Source organism: Salmo salar, chromosome ssa14 (assembly GCF_905237065.1).
Source record: "Salmo salar chromosome ssa14, Ssal_v3.1, whole genome shotgun sequence".
Taxonomy (NCBI): domain Eukaryota; kingdom Metazoa; phylum Chordata; class Actinopteri; order Salmoniformes; family Salmonidae; genus Salmo; species Salmo salar.
In genome coordinates this window covers 62,928,056-62,944,084 of record NC_059455.1, presented here as the reverse complement: position 1 = coordinate 62,944,084, position 16,029 = coordinate 62,928,056, and the positions used below count along the sequence as shown (strand labels likewise).

The following is a 16,029-nucleotide window of genomic DNA, read 5'->3' as shown; positions in this document are numbered from 1 at the left end:
ATCTCTGTGCATTCAAATTGACATCGATAAAATGCAATTGTGTTCGTTGTCTGTAGCTTATGCCTGCCCATACCGCCACCATGGGGCACTCTGTTCACAATGTTGACATCAGCAAACCGCTCGCCCACACGACGCCATACACGTGGTCTGCGGTTATGAGGCCGGTTGGACATACTGCCAAATTCTCTAAAATGACTTGAGGCGGCTTATGGTTGAGAAAATCATTACATTTTCTGGCAGCAGCTCTGGAGGACATTCCTGCAGTCAGCATGTCAATTGATCACTCCCTCAAAACTTGAGACAGCTATGGCATTGTGTTGTGTGACAAAACTGCACATTTTACAGTGGCCTTTTATTGTCCCCAGCACAAGGTGCACCTTTTTGTGCATAGGAAACATTTCTGGGATCTTTTATTTCAACTCATGAAACATGGGACCAACCCTTTACATGTTGCGTTTATATTTTTTGTTCAGTGTAGTTATCAAAACACACTGAATAGACCTCTGGGCTGGAATTGTCTTTTTTTCCAACCCTACAGGGAGGCACTGTGAAATTAAAGACTGACCGATTCAAGGCTTAACCCATTTGGGAACACGTAATAGAAATGTTCTATTACACCTTTAGATCCCCTTTTCCATCCACCATCAAAAATATTCCGCCTTGGAGCAGATCTCAGATAGTTGGCTCCATAAAATATCAAGGACGAGCCACAAGCACACTCAAATTTTGATTCAATATCCTGTAGACATTAAACAGATCAGACAGACATCAGAGTACATTAAATATGTTTTAATGAGATCAGTCAGACCTTCTGTAAACAACCTTACAATGTAGAGAGAAGTGACGGAGTGCAAAAATTCTCACCTGCTAACCTGTTGACAGTATATGGACAGAATGAAAGCCATTCTCTTACATAATCGTTCAACCTGTTTAGGAAAACAAACAAATCTCAGACGTGGAGAAGCTTTAGTAATGCAAATCATCTAAAAGATCCTCAGGAGACTACAGCATTTGGAATGTAAACCTGTCAAAATAAAAGTCCATTATGAAATTCGAAGCAACAGAAAGTCTTGGAGAAGGGGATGGGAATAGAAAGGAAAATAATTGCAGACAGGTTCTTCCAAGTGTCATCCTTGTTGTAAAGAGAAAATCGAAAACAATTGAATAAGAAAGAGGAGTAGAAGTGGAAGAAAGGGGCATGTAATTGAACTCTTCACATCGTTTTAATAGGGCCCACCCACGCCTGCAAATTATCTTGACTTTTCTATTTTATTGCCTGTCATGAACCTGAATTCATGTCATCCACCAGAAAGCCTCACACGTGCATATCCATATCCTTTTTTGGTCCTAAAGATATCACTTTGAGGCAAAACGTACTACAAAAAAACAGCAGATATGATTTTACAGTGAAATAAATAGCATTAAATAACATTGTGTCAATGTTGTTTTACAAAACCAACCAAGGGTCGAGGCAGGGCAGTGATAACTCTTTCGGGCTGTACAGCAGTTTGTCTGAGGAGAGAGAGAGCGAGAGAGAGAGCGAGAGAGAGAGAGAGGGGGAAGCTGTGGAGGGGGAGAGTTCAGGGTCGTGTTCATTAGGCACCAAACTGAAGAAAACGGACTGAAACGGGGAGGGATCTGAACTACCTGAACTTGTACAATAAGAAATACATATTTATTTTTTCAGTCGCAAAACAGTTAGCTATGGTATGCCCTAACGAACACGACCCAAATGTATCTAGTTACAGTACCTCTGATTGGGTGAATAATATATGCAGTGCATCCAATCTAATGGAGCTGATTGGACATACAGTAAGGCCTAAAATACAGTTAAAGACTTAACACATACAACCCTATGAGATATGGTTAATAAAACTCTGCATTTCATCGTCACCGCTGTGTCATAGCATCAGCGTGGTCGAGAGCCTTCTATTACAGGCTCTGGATCTGGCCTGGTTCAGCAGGTACTTGCTGTTAATATACTGGCCTGTAAGGTCTCCATATCAATGCAGTTGCCATTTTGCAGGTCTCATTGTTTTCTGTGGAATGGGGGTTGCCCACTGAGAAAGTCACATTGCATCATTTTCAGACATTTTGTTATCAAAAGAGGGGGGTGATGCTAAGTTAAATGTACACAAAGACACTTACAATACTTGAAGGTCCCCTCAGACTTAAGTCAGTGCTGACTTCACAATAAGTGGCATTGATGTTCTGAAAATGGGGGGGGGGGGGACATAAAAAAAATACCTGGCTCAGGTATAGACAAAACAAAATGGTTAAAATCGTGATTGAACTTGATTCATAGGAGAAAAGTCAGAATTTGACCAATTCCGCTGATAAGTGGCCTTAAATGAACTTCAATAGGCCTCTGTTACTCATATCAAAGTGATAAATTAATAAATAAATACTCCATATAAATACATATTATCCACTGGCCAGACCCAGTTTGCTGTACAAAATGTACCTCCCATTCTTATAATACAATATAGGAATAATCTTTGTTATAAGTCTTCCAGTTTGCCTCTCTAGTAGCTAAATTCAAACTTTGTCTCCTCTTAAAAAAAATGCAAGTTGGGAGTGTTGTGATGCTCATAAATATTCATATCATTACATAAAACTCTGCTTCTCTCCCTCTCTCTGGTTCTCAGGTCTACCAGAAGTCTCGGCGGTGGTAAGCGTCTGGGTCACAGTACTTGGTCACCACCACCCTGTTGGCAAACTTCCTGCCTGTCAGCGCCTGCATGGCCTTCTGGGAGTCAAACAGGGTCATGAACTCCACAAAGATCTGAGAGAGGGAAAGAAAAGGATAGGAGAGTAGGTGAATAGCCATTCTGTATGGAACCAGACAACCATGTTAAATGTAATTCTACAGCAATCAACTATGATAAATATTTACACATACACAAAGGGCTTATTGCATTGGAAACTATTATCTTAAGCCTAGGCAAAAGTAATATGTTATGAAATGCTTGTTTGATGGGAGGTGAAAGGCACATTTCTTCAAGGAATTACATTTTTTATTCTAACATTTTTTACCCCTTTTTTCTCCCCAATTTCATGATTACAATCTTGTCTCATCGCTGCAACTCCCCAAGGGGCTCAGGAGAGGCAAAGGTCGAGTAACGCGTCCTCCGAAACATGACCCGCTTAACAGCGCTTCTTAACACCTGCTCGCTTAACCCGGAAGCCAGCTGCACCAATGTGTCAGAGGAAACACTGTTTAACTGATGACCGAAGTCAGCCTGCAGGCGCCCGCCACAAGGAGTCGCTAGAGCTTGATGAGCCAAGTAAAGGCCCCCTGGCCAAACCCTCCCCTAACTCAGACGACCCTGGGCCAATTGTGTGCTGCCCTATGGGACTCCGGGTCAAGGCCGGTAATGACATAGCCTGGGATCGAACCCAAGGCTGTAGTGACGCCGCAACACTGCGATGTAGTGCCTTAGACCGCTGCGCCACTCGGTAGGCCTGGGAATTCAATCATTTAACCTGAACTGAACGGATTCACTTTAAAACTGTACAATTTCAGAATGCACACCACACAAACTCCTCAAATCACTGCAACAAACACCCCCATGTATCATGACCCCTCATCCCCTCCCATCTTAACACCCAGGTACTCCTTTACCCCTCCCCTTGCTCATCTCACCTTCCCAGTGCCTGGGACCTCCAGGCCATCCACAGGCCGGGGGATCTCAATGCTCTTCACCTGGCCGTACTTGCCGCACTCATCCCGGACGTCCTCCACGATCTCCTCGTACTCCTCGTCATCCAGCAGCTCCTCCACAGCCACCATGTTCATCAGGCAGAGGACCTCAGTAGGTAGGCCACCTAGCGAAGCCATGGAGGTGGGCATCAGGCCTGGCACCTGAAGGGTCACCGGGGTCTGGTTCATACCCGTCTGATGGGGGAAGGGTGGGGAGAGGTGTTGGTGATTGGGAAGGTTGAAAGAACATGAGCACTTTTAGAAAACCAATCAACACCTTGATTGTCCTGCTAGAAAAAACAATCCTCCACCAAATTTCACAGTGGGTGCGAGACACTGTGGCTTGTAGGCCTCTCCAGGTCTCGCACCCACTGTACAATTTGGTGGTGGATCGGTGATGATCTGAGGGTGCTTCTGCAAGGCTGTAATTGGGCAGATTTGTCTTTGTGAAAGACGCATGAATCAACCCACGTACAAGGTTATCCTGGAAAAAAACTTGCTTCCTTCTGCTCTGACAATGTTCCCCAACTCTGAAGATTGGTTTTTCCAGCAGGACAATGCTCCATGCCACACAGCCAGGTCAATCAAGGTGTGGATGGAGTGTGATCAAGTGGAAGATGGATGGTCACAAGCCATCAAACAAAGCCGAGCTGCTTGAATTTTTGCGCCAGGAGTGGCATAAAGTCAACCAACATCAATGTGAAAGACTGGTGGAGAGCATGCCAAGACGCTTTAAAGCTTTGATTGAAAAATCAGGGTTATTCCACCAAATATTGATTTCTGAACTCTTAAGATAAAACAGTAATGTGTTAAAAAATGAATATGAACTTATTTTCTTGACATTATTCAAGGTCTGACAACACTTTTTTTTTGTTGACCAGTTGTCATTTTCTGCAAATAAATGCTCTAAATGACAATATTTTTATTTGGAATTTGGGAGAAATGTCAGTAGTTTATAGAATAAAACAAAAATGTTAATTTTACCCAAACACATACCAAAAATAGTAAACCAGAGAAACTGATAATTTTGCAGTGGTCTCTGTATATACAGAGTTGTATATACACTACTGTTCAAAAGTTTGGGGTCACTTAGAAATGTCCTTGTTTTCCATGAAAAAATAAATTGCAAAATTAATAGAAAATATAGTCAAGACATTGGCAAGGTTATAAATAATGATTTTTAATTGAAATAATAATAGTGTCAAATAATCAAATAATCCTCCATTTGCAGCTACTACAGCCTTGCAGACCTTTGGCATTCCAGTTGTCCATTTGTTGAGGTAATCTGAAGAGATTTCACCCCATGCTTCCTGAAGCGCCTCCCACAAGTTGGATTGGCTTGCTGGGCACTTCTTACGTACCATACGGTCAAGATGCTCCCACAACAGCTCAATAGGGTTGAGATTCGGTGACTGTGCTGGCCACTCCATTATAGACAGAATACCAGCTGACTGCTTCTTCCCTAAATAGTTCTTGCATAGTTTGGAGCTGTGCTTTAGGTCATTGTCCTGTTGTAGGAGGAAATTGGCTGCAATTAAGCGCTGTCCACAGGGTATGGCATGGCGTTGCAAAATGGAGTGATAGCCTTCCTTCTTCAAGATCCCTTCTACCCTGTACAAATCTCCCACTTTACCACCACCACCAAAGCACCTCCAGACCATCACATTGCCTCCACCATGCTTGACAGATGGTGTCAAGCACTCCTCCAACATCTTTTCATTTTTTATGTGTCTCACGAATGTTCTTCTTTGTGATCTGAACACCTCAAACTTAGATTCGTCTGTCCATAACACTTTTTTCCAATCTTCCTCTGTCCAGTGTCTGTGATCTTTTGCCCATCTTAATCTTTTCTTTTCATTGGCCAGTCTGAGATATGGCTTTTTCTTTGCAACTCTGCCTAGAAGGCCAGCATCCCGGAGTCACCTCTTCACTGTTGACGTTGAGACTGGTGTTTTGTGGATACTATTTAATGAAGCTGCCAGTTGAGGACTTGTGAGGCGTCTGTTTCTCAAACTAGTGTAATGTTCTTGTCCTCTTGCTCAGTTGTGCACCGGGGCCTCCCACTCCTCTTTCTATTCTGGTTAGAGCCAGTTTGCTCTGTTCTGTGAAGGGAGTAGTAACTAGCCTCTCAAAGCACTTCATGATGACAGAAGTGGGTGCTACGGGGCGATAGTCATTTAGTTCAGTTACCTTTGCATTTTCGGGTATGGTGGACATCTTGAAGCAAGTGGGGACAGCAGACTGGGATAGGGACAGATTGCATATGTCCGTAAACACTCCAGCCAGCTGGTCTGCGCATGCTCTGAGGATGTGGCTAGGGATGCCGTCTGGGCCGGAAGCCTTGCAAGTGTTAAGACGCTTAAATGTCTTACTCACATCGGCCACGGAGAACGAGAGCCCACAGTCCTTGGGAGCGGGCCGCGTCGGTGGCACTGTGTTATCCTCAAAGCGGGCGAAGGTGTTTAGCTCGTCTGGAAGCAAGACATTATTGTCCGTAATGCGTGATTATCTGTGACCCTGCCACATACATCTCATGTCTGAGCCATTGAATAGTGACTCCACTGTCTCAGAATGGACGTTTTGCCTGTTTGATTGCCTTACAGAGAGAATAACTACACGGTTCATATTCGACCATATTCCCAGTCACCTTGCCATGGTTGAATGCTGTGGTTTGCGCTTTCAATTTTGCACGAATGCTGCCATCTATCCACAGTTTCTGGTTTGGGCAGGTTTTAATGGTCACCGTTGGAACAACGTCCCCTATGCACTTCCTGATTAACTCAGTCACTGTGTAAGTGTACATATTATTCTCAGAGGCTACCCGGAACATATCCCAGTCCATGTGATCAAAACAATCTTGAAGCATGGATTCCGATTGGTCAGACCAGCATTGAATAGACCTTAGCACGGGTACTTCCTGTTTGAGTTTCTGCCTATAGGAAGGGTGGAGCAAAATTGAGCCGTGATCTGATTTGCCGAAGGGAGGGCGGGGGGAGGGCCTTGTAGGCATCTCGAAAAGGCGAGTAGTTCTCCCATCTCCACAGAGGAACTCTGGAGCTTTGTCAGTGACCATCGGGTTCTTGGTCCCCTCCCTGACCAAGGCCCTTCTCACGTGATTGCTCAGTTTGGCCGGGAGGACAGCTCTAGGAAGAGTCATGGTGGTTCCAAACTTCTTCCATTTAAGAATGATGGCGGCCACTGTGTTCTTGGGAACCTTCAATGCTGCAGACATTTTTTGGTACCCTTCCCCAGATCTGTGCCTCGACACAATCCCGTCTCTGAGCTCTACGGAAAATTCCTTTGACCTCATGGCTTGTGTGCCTTTCCAAATCATGTCCACTCAATTGGATTTACCACAGGTGGACTCCAATCAAGATTTAGAAACATCGCACGGATGATCAACGGAAACAGGATGCACCTGAGCTCAATTTCAAATATCATAGCAAAGGGTCTGAATACTTGTGTAAATAAGGTATGTTTTTTATTTTTAATAAATTAGTAAAACATTTTTTTTAAACATTTTTTCGCTTTGTCATTATGGGGTATTGTGTGTAGATTGATGAAGGAAAAAAATTTATTTAATTATTTTTAGAATAAGGCTGTAACGTAACAGAATTTTGAAGAAGTCAAAGGGTCTGAATACATTCCGAATGCACTTTGTGTGTGTGTGTGTGTGTGTGTGTGTGTGTGTGTGTGGGTATATATATTTACAGTACCAGTCAAAATTTGACACACCTACTCATTCAAGGATTTTTCTTATTTTTTTTTTTACTATTTTCTACATTGTAGAATAATAGTGAAGACATCAAAACTATGAAATAACACATATGGAATCATGTAGTAACCAAAGTAGCCCCCCTTTGCCTTGATGACAGCTTTGCACACTCTTGGCATGTTCTCCCAGATTTTGTGCCTTACTTACTCACACATTTTTCCCTCATTCCGTCTTCCATTTCGAAACATTTTCTACCGTATGCTCCTTTTGAACAGCACCCAGTTGTAAAGTGTGCCTCTACTTGTAGTCTATCATCTCTGCTACTCACCAGAGCTGCGTTCTTGGCCCCAACACTGGCTCTCTGGACCAGGAGCTTCTTGTCCCCCAGCTGCATCCCATTCAACCCTGCAATTGCCTGAGACAGCAGAGTTAGAACAGAGGGATGCATCATAATAGTCTAAATTAGTTTCCTATCCCATCTCCTTTCCTACAACAGCGCTGATCTGCTAAGGCTTGATGGGTGACAGTAATATGGAAGACAACTACTATGAGATTGGCTTTCACCTGGCCAGGTATATCAGATCAGTGCGGATTAAAGACAGACAGACAGGGTAGCCACTTTGCACTATTGACATGCAGCCCAAGAGTATGTGACCTTATGTTAACCTCATAGCTATAACAAGAAACATATTGCACACAGCAATACAGGTGCAATATCTGACACTGACCTGGTCGTTCAAATTGACGTCCACATATTCACAGAAGGCGTAGCCCTTGGAGAGGGCCGTGGCGCTGTCTTTGACCAGGTTGAAGGCCTTCAGAGGGCCAAAGGAGGTCAATAGCTCTTTTACCTGGGGGGGGTGTGAAGACAGGAAAACACAAACAATTAACAAAATAATACGAGGGGATGGATTGCTCTATCAGTAATATTGTCTGAACTAAAACAAATTAATTTTCAACCTTGATGATTAACAAAAATAAACAGTAGTATGAAATGTATTGATCATGCTAGAGACTTAGAAAGGACTTCAATAAGTTAGAAAGGACTGACCTGATCATCATTAAGATAATTTGGCAAGCCACCGATGAAGAGTTTGTGGGCTGAGTCTGGCACCACAGTTGAAACCACCCCTAATCCAAGCAACAGTGAGAAATAGGCTTGAGACATTTTCTATTGAAATCAGAGGATTCAACTGGGTCAACAATCTTTTGAAAGACCCACCTGGTACATAGACACTGGGGCTCTCACTCATGCCGGGCAGGGGCTGGTAGTCGTGAGGCCGTCTGATCTTCAGGCTCTGACCCTGGAAGATGATGCCGTCAAAGGCCATGGCCTGGGTCGTCTCGTCCACCGAGCGGAACTGGAAGAGGAACAGGTAGAGAGAAGGTCAACGTTATGACGTGCTATTGTAGCATGCAGAACACAACGATACTTCCGCACTCAGGATGGCAACTGTTAGCGGGTAATGCAAGTTAGCTAATAACTGCCATCCATGATCTACATGTATTTTATGCCATTTCATTTTTATACTAAATACATTTTAGTTGAGCACACACCTCGAGGAAGGCAAAGTTCTTGTCCTGGTTTATCTGCACAGCTAGAACAGGGTTACCAGGGGCCTGGGTGAGTCCGCCAAGGCACATCTGGGCATTGAAGAAATCCATCATTGCCTCCTATTGACACAACATGGACTATCACTTACACGTTTTGCAGTGGGGAAGGCAGAAGTATGTAGAAGGCTCTCGACCAGGTTGATTCTATGACACAGTAGTGATGATGAAATGCACAGAGTTATTTTTTAACCATATATCGCATAGGGTTGAGGCGTTAGTCTTTAACTGTATTTTAGGCTTTATGTCCGATCAGCTACGATGAACAAACGCAACATGCAACAATTTCAGCTAATTGAAATACATTGATTAGGCTTTAATCTATGGATTTCACATGACTAGGAATACAGACATGCATCAGTTGGTCACTGATACCTTTAAAAACAAAAGTAATCCCAAACATGCTCAATCGGTGACATGTCTGGTGAGTATGTAGGACATGGAAGAACTGGGACATATTCAGCTTCCAGAAATTGTTTACAGATCCTTGCGACATCGGGCTGTGCATGATTAAGCTGAAACATGAGGTGATGGCGCCGGAAGAATGGCACGGCAACGGGCCTCAGGATCTTGTAACGGTATCCATGTGCATTCAAATTGCCATCCATAAGATAGAATTGTGTTTGTTGTCCATAGCTTATGCCTGCCCATACCATAACCCCACCGCCACCATAGGGCACTCTGTTCACAACGTTGACATCAGCAAACCGCTGGCCCACACGACACCTGCCTGGTACAGTTGAAACTGGGATTCATCCGTGAAGTGCACATTTCTCCATCAAAGGTGAGAATTTGCCCACTGAAGTCGGTTACAACGCCAAACTGCAGTCAGGTCAAGACCCTGGTGAGGACGACAAGTACTAAGATGAGCTTCCCATAGACTGTTTCTTAAAGTGCAGAAATTCTTCAGTTGTGCGAACCTATAGTTTCATCAGCTTTCCGTGTGGCTGGTCTCAGACAATCGAGCAGGTAAAGAAGCCGGATGTGAAGGTCTTGGGCTGGCGTGGTTACACGTGGTTGTGAAGCCGGTTGGAGGTACTGCCAAATTCTATAAAAACAATGTTGGAGGCGGCTTATGATAGAGAAATTAACCTTCAATTCTCTGGTAACAGCTCTGGTGGACATTCCTGCAATCAGCATGCCAATTGCACGCTCCCTCAAAACTTGAGACATCTGTGGCATTGTGTTGTATGACAAAACTGCACATTTTAGAGTGGCATTTTAGGTGCACCTGTTTAATTATCATGCTGTTTAATCAGCTTCTTGATATGCCACACCTGTCAGGTGGATGGATTATTGTGACAAAGGAGAAATGCTCACTAACAGGGATGTTAACACATGTTAGGGATATTTTATTTCAGCTCATGAAACCAAGACTTTACATGTTGCTTTTATATTTTTGTTAGGCTACAGTTGAAGTCGGAGGTTTACATACACTTAGGTTGGAGTCATTAAAACTCATTCTACAACCACTCCACACATTTCTTGATAACAAACTATAGTTTTGGCAAGTCAGTTAGGACATCTACTTTGTGCATGACACAAGTACTTTTTCAGAAATTGTTTACAGACAAATTATTTCACTTATAACTCACTGTATCACAATTCCAGTGGGATAGAAGTTTAAATACACTAAGTTGACTGTGTCTTTAAACAGCTTGGAAAATTCCAGAAGATTATGTCATGGCTTTAGAAGCTTCTGATAGGCTAATTGACATAATTTGAGTCAATTGGAGGTGTACCTGTGGATGTATTTCAAGGCATACCTTCAAACTCAGTGCCTCTTTGCTTGACATCATGGGAAAATCAAAAGAAATCAGCCAAGACCTCAGAAAAAAAAGTGTAGACCTCCACAAGCCTGGTTAATCCTTTGGAGCAATTTCCAAACGCCTGAAGGTACCACGTTCATCTGTACAAACAATAGTACACAAGTATAAACACCATGGGACCACGCAGCCGTCATACCGCTCAGGAAGGAGACGCGTTCTGTCTCCTAGAGATTAACGTACTTTGCTGCGAAAAGTGCAAATCAATCCCAGAACAGCAGCAAAACACCGTGTGAAGATGCTGGAGGAAACAGGTACAAAAGTATCTATATCCACAGTAAAACGAGTCCTATATCGACATAACCTGAAAGGCCACTCAGCAAGGAAGAAGTCACTGCTCCAAAACTGCCATAAAAAAGCAAAATACGGTTTGCAACTGCACATGGGAACAAAGATCGTACTTTTGGAGAAATATCCTCTGGTCTGATGAAACAAAAATATAACTATTTGGCCATGATGCCCATCGTTATGTTTGGAGGAAAATGGGGGATGCTTGCAAGCCGAAGAACACCATCCCAACCGTGAAGAATGGGGTTGGCGGCATCATGTTGTGGGGGTGCTTTGCAGCAGGAGGGACTGGTGCACTTCACAAACTAGGTGGCATCATGAGGAAGAAAAATTTGGTCGATATATTGAAGCAACATCTCAAGACATCAGTCAGGAAGTTAAAGCTTGGTCGCAAATTGTTCTTCCAAATGGACAATGACCCCAAGCATACTTCCAAAGTTGTGGCAAAATGGCTTAAGGACAACAATGTCAAGGTATTGGCCATCACAAAGTCCTGACCTCAATCCCATAGAAAATTTGTGGGCAGAACTGAAAAAGCGTGTGCGAGCAAGGACGCCTACAAACCTGACTCAGTTACACCAACTCTGTCAGGAGGAATGGGCCAAAATTCACCCAACTTATTGTGGGAAGCTTGTGGAAGGCTACCCGAAACGTTTGACCCAAGTTAAACAATTTAAAAGGCAATGCTACCAAATACTATTTGAGTGTATGTAAACTTCTGACCCACTGGGAATGTGATGAAATAAATAAAAGCTGAAATAAATCACTCTCTACTATTATCCTGACATTTCACATTCCTAACATAAAGTGGCGATCCTAACTGACCTAAGGGAATTTTTACTAGGATTAAATGTCAGGAACGTGAAACTGAGTTTAAATTTATTTGGCTAAGGTGTATGTAAACTTCCGACATCAACTGTACATTAGAGAGGGTGAATAATATTTGCAGTGCATCCAATCAGTAACTGGATCTGAAATTGATAAATCTGGTTGTGTTCTTTGGGGCACACTGCAGCTATTTGTCAAGTGTTGCATTGACTTCACTTGCTATGGTAGCTGATGTGTATAGTCATCAGCATATACAGAGACACAGGCTTCACTCAGAGCCAATGGCAAGTCATTAGTAAAGATTGGTGTGAAAAAAAACATCAGTCTGCTTCATGTGAATTATATACCCTTTTCACACCATCATGCCAACCCAAACCGTACTGCAACTATGTTGAATGCTTAACCAGGCCTGCACAGTACCGCTCAGCTTGGCTCTGCTCAGTAGTGTGGAAAGGGTAACAGTTTCCCCATTACCTACCTCTGTGATGCCAAACGGTATGTTGCCTACGTAGAGCCTTCTGGCCTGCCTGGTCATTTGGCTGCCCACCACGGGTACAGAGGTGGGGGCGGGGGGCAGCCCCTCTGGAGTTATCATGGTGGGCAGCAGGGCCGTGGCTGGGATCTGGCCAGCAGCTGGGAGAGGAACATGGACTCAAGTTAGATATGAGTCTAACGGAGACGAAATACTCAACACCTGCTCCTTCCATGACATAGGCTGACCAAGGGAATCCAGGTGAAAGCTATGATCCCTTATTGAAGTCACTTGTTAAATCCACATCAAAGAGTAGATGAAGGGAAGGTGACAGATAAAAGAAGAGTTTAAGTCTTGAGACGTGGATTGTGTGCCATTTAGAGGGTGAAGTGGGCAAGACACAAGATTTAAGTGTCTTTGAACGGGGTATGGCAATAGGTTCCAGGCGCACCGGTTTGTGTCGAGAACTGCAACGCTGGTGGGTTTTTCACTCAACAGTTTCCCGTGTATATCAAGAATGGGTCCACCACCCAAAGGACATTTGGGGGGGGGGGGGCAATATTAAGAAGGTGTTCTTAATGTTTTGTACACTCAGTGTATGTTTGACTATATACAGTGCATTCATAAAGTACTCAGACCTCTTCACTTTTTCCACAATTTGTAACGTTACAACCTTATTTTTTCCCCTCATCAATCTACACACATTACCCCATAATGACAAAGTAAAAACAGATTTTTTGAAATGTTGGCAAATATATTAAAAATATAATAATATTATGTTTACATAAGTATTCAGACCCTTTACTCAGTACATTGCTGAAGCACCTTTGGCAACGATTACAGCCTCGAGTCTTCTTGGGTATGAAGCTACAAGCTTGGCACACCTGTATTTTGGGAGTTTCTCCCATTCTTCTCTGCAGATCTTCTCAAGCTCAGGTTGAGAGACTTGTCCCGAAGCCACTCCTGCGTTGTCTTGGCAGTGTGCTTAGGGTCATTTTCCTGTTGGAAGGTGAACCTTCGCCACAGTCTGAGGTGGTTCCAAACTTATTCCATTTAAGAATGATGGAGGCCACTGTGTTCCACTGTGTTCAATGCTGTAGAAATGTTTTGGTACCCTTACCCAGATCTATGCCTTGACACAATTCTGTCTCGAACCTCAACGGACAATTCCTTCGACCTAATGGCTTGGTTTTTGCTCTGACATGCACTGTCAACTGTGGGACCTTACATAGTGTGTGCCTTTCCAAATCATGTCCAATCAATTGAATTTACCACAGGTGGACTGCACTCAAATTGTAGAAACAGGATGATCAATGGAAACAGGATGCACCTGAGCTCAATTTCAAGTCTCATAGAAAAGGGTCTGAATACTTATGTAAATAAGGTATTTCTGTTTTTTATTTTTTTTAAATTTGCAAATGTCTAAAAAACGGTTTTCGCTTTGTCATTATTGGTATTATTGTGTGTAGATTGATAAGGATTTTCTTAAATTTAATGTAATCAATTTTAGGATATGGCTGTAACATAACAAAATGTGGAAAAAGTCAAGGGTTCTGAATACTTTGCGAATGCATTGTATTTACGTACAGTTGAAGTCGGAAGTTTACTTACACTTAGGTTGGAGTCATTAAAACTTGTTTTCAACCACTCCACAAATGTCTTGTTAACAAACTGTAGTTTTGGCAAGTCGGTTAGGACATCTAATGTGTGCTTGACACAAGGAGTTTTTCCAACAATTGTTTACAGACAGATTATTTTACTTATAATTCACTGTATCACAATTCCAGTGGGTCAGGAGTTTACATACACTAAGTTGATTGTGTCTTTAAACAGCTTGGAAAATTCCAGAAAATGATGTCATGGCTTTAGAAGTTTCTGATAGGCTTATTGACATCATTTGAGTCAATTGAAGGTGTACCTGTGGATGTATTTCAAGGCATACTTTCAAACTCAGTGTCTCTTTGCTTGACATCATGGGAAAATCAAAAGAAATGAGCCAAGACCTCGGAAAATAATTGTAGACCTCCACAAGTCTGGTTCATCCTTGGGAGCAATTTCCAAATGCCTGAAGGTACCACGTTCATCTGTAGAAACAATAGTACGCAAGTACAAGCACCATGGGCCCACGCAGCCGTCCTACCGCTCAGGAAGGAGACGTGTCCTGTCTCCTAGAGATGAACGTACTTTGGTGCGAAAAGTGCAAATCAATCCCAGAACAACATTAAAGGACCTTGTGAAGATGCTGGAGGAAACAGGTACAAAGTACCTACATCCACAGTAAAACAAATCCTATATCGACATAACCAGAAAGGCCGCTCAGCAAGGAAGAAGCCACTGCTCCAAAACCGCCATAAAAAAGCCAGACTACCGTTTGCAACTGCACATGGGGACAAAGATCGTACTTTTTTGAGAAATGTCCTCTGGTCTGATGCAACAAAAGTAGAACTGTTTTGGCCATAATGACCCCCATTATGTTTGGAGGAAAAAGAGGGATGCTTGCAAGCCGAAGAACACCATCCCAACCGTGAAGAACGAGGTTGGCAGCATCATGTTGTGGGGGTGCTTTGCTGCAGGAGGGACTGGTGCACTTCACAAAATTGATGGCATCCTGAGGAAGAAAAATTAAGTTGAAATATTGAAGCAACATCTCAAGACATCAGCCAGGAAGTTAAAGCTTGGTCGCAAATGGGTCTTCCAAATGGACAATGACCCCAAGCATACTTCCAAAGTTGTGGCAAAATGGCTTAAGGACAACAAAGTCAAGGTATTGGCCATCACAAAGCCCTGACCTCAATCCTATAGAACATTTGTGGGCAGAACTGAAAAGCATGCACGAGCAAGGAGGCCTACAAACCTGACTCCGTTACACCAGCTCTGTCAGGAGGAATGGGCCAAAATTCACCCAACTTATTATGGGAAGCTTGTGGAAGGCTACCCGAAACGTTTGACCCAAGTTAAACAATTTAAAGGCAATGCTACCACATACTAATTGAGTGTATGTAAACTTCTGACCCACTGGGAATGTGATGAAAGAAATAAAAGCTGAAATAAATCACTCTCTACTATTATGACATTTCACATTTTTTAAATAAAGTGGTGATCCTAACTGACCTAAGATAGGGAATTTTTACTAGGATTAAATGTCAGGAATTGTGAAAAACTGAGTTTAAATGTATTTGGCTAAGGTGTATGTAAACTTCCGACTTCAACTGTATATGTATTAAGTGAGAGAGGGACTGAGTTGAATACTTTCATACAAAATCGCATTAACAGCCTTTTCTTTTGAGCAGACATAATACGGACCATGATGTGACACTATTATAGTGAGTGCTGACAAGTACTGACAAACTGACCCTGCATAGCCTTGTACTGCAGGGGGGTGATATGCTCGAAGCCTGGTGCTGGGACATCCCAGTACTTCCTCACTTTCTTCTTCTTCTCTCTGTGCAGAGCTGGAGAGCGACTGCAGGAGAGAGACAGGAGGGGACAGGAGAGATGGACATAAAGCCTTGCAATGCAGAGACCGTGTGGACGGAGGTTAATGGATAGCACAAAAGTTGGGAATCAATGGGATATAAAAAGACAT

General features: G+C 43.0%; 1 protein-coding gene across 1 annotated transcript in view; it reads right to left on the bottom strand.

The window, feature by feature from the left end:
• The window catches only part of LOC100380519 (Splicing factor U2AF 65 kDa subunit), a gene marked incomplete at its 3' end in the record, with an annotated part of 35,757 nt that overhangs the window by 18,345 nt on the left and 1,383 nt on the right, over positions 1-16,029 (bottom strand). Inside the window, 9 exon segments of the mRNA NM_001173804.1 lie at positions 2,213-2,785; positions 3,647-3,898; positions 7,747-7,833; positions 8,147-8,269; positions 8,470-8,549; positions 8,641-8,779; positions 8,976-9,092; positions 12,450-12,604; positions 15,797-15,906. Coding sequence (NP_001167275.1) covers positions 2,651-2,785; positions 3,647-3,898; positions 7,747-7,833; positions 8,147-8,269; positions 8,470-8,549; positions 8,641-8,779; positions 8,976-9,092; positions 12,450-12,604; positions 15,797-15,906 — 1,198 coding nt within the window.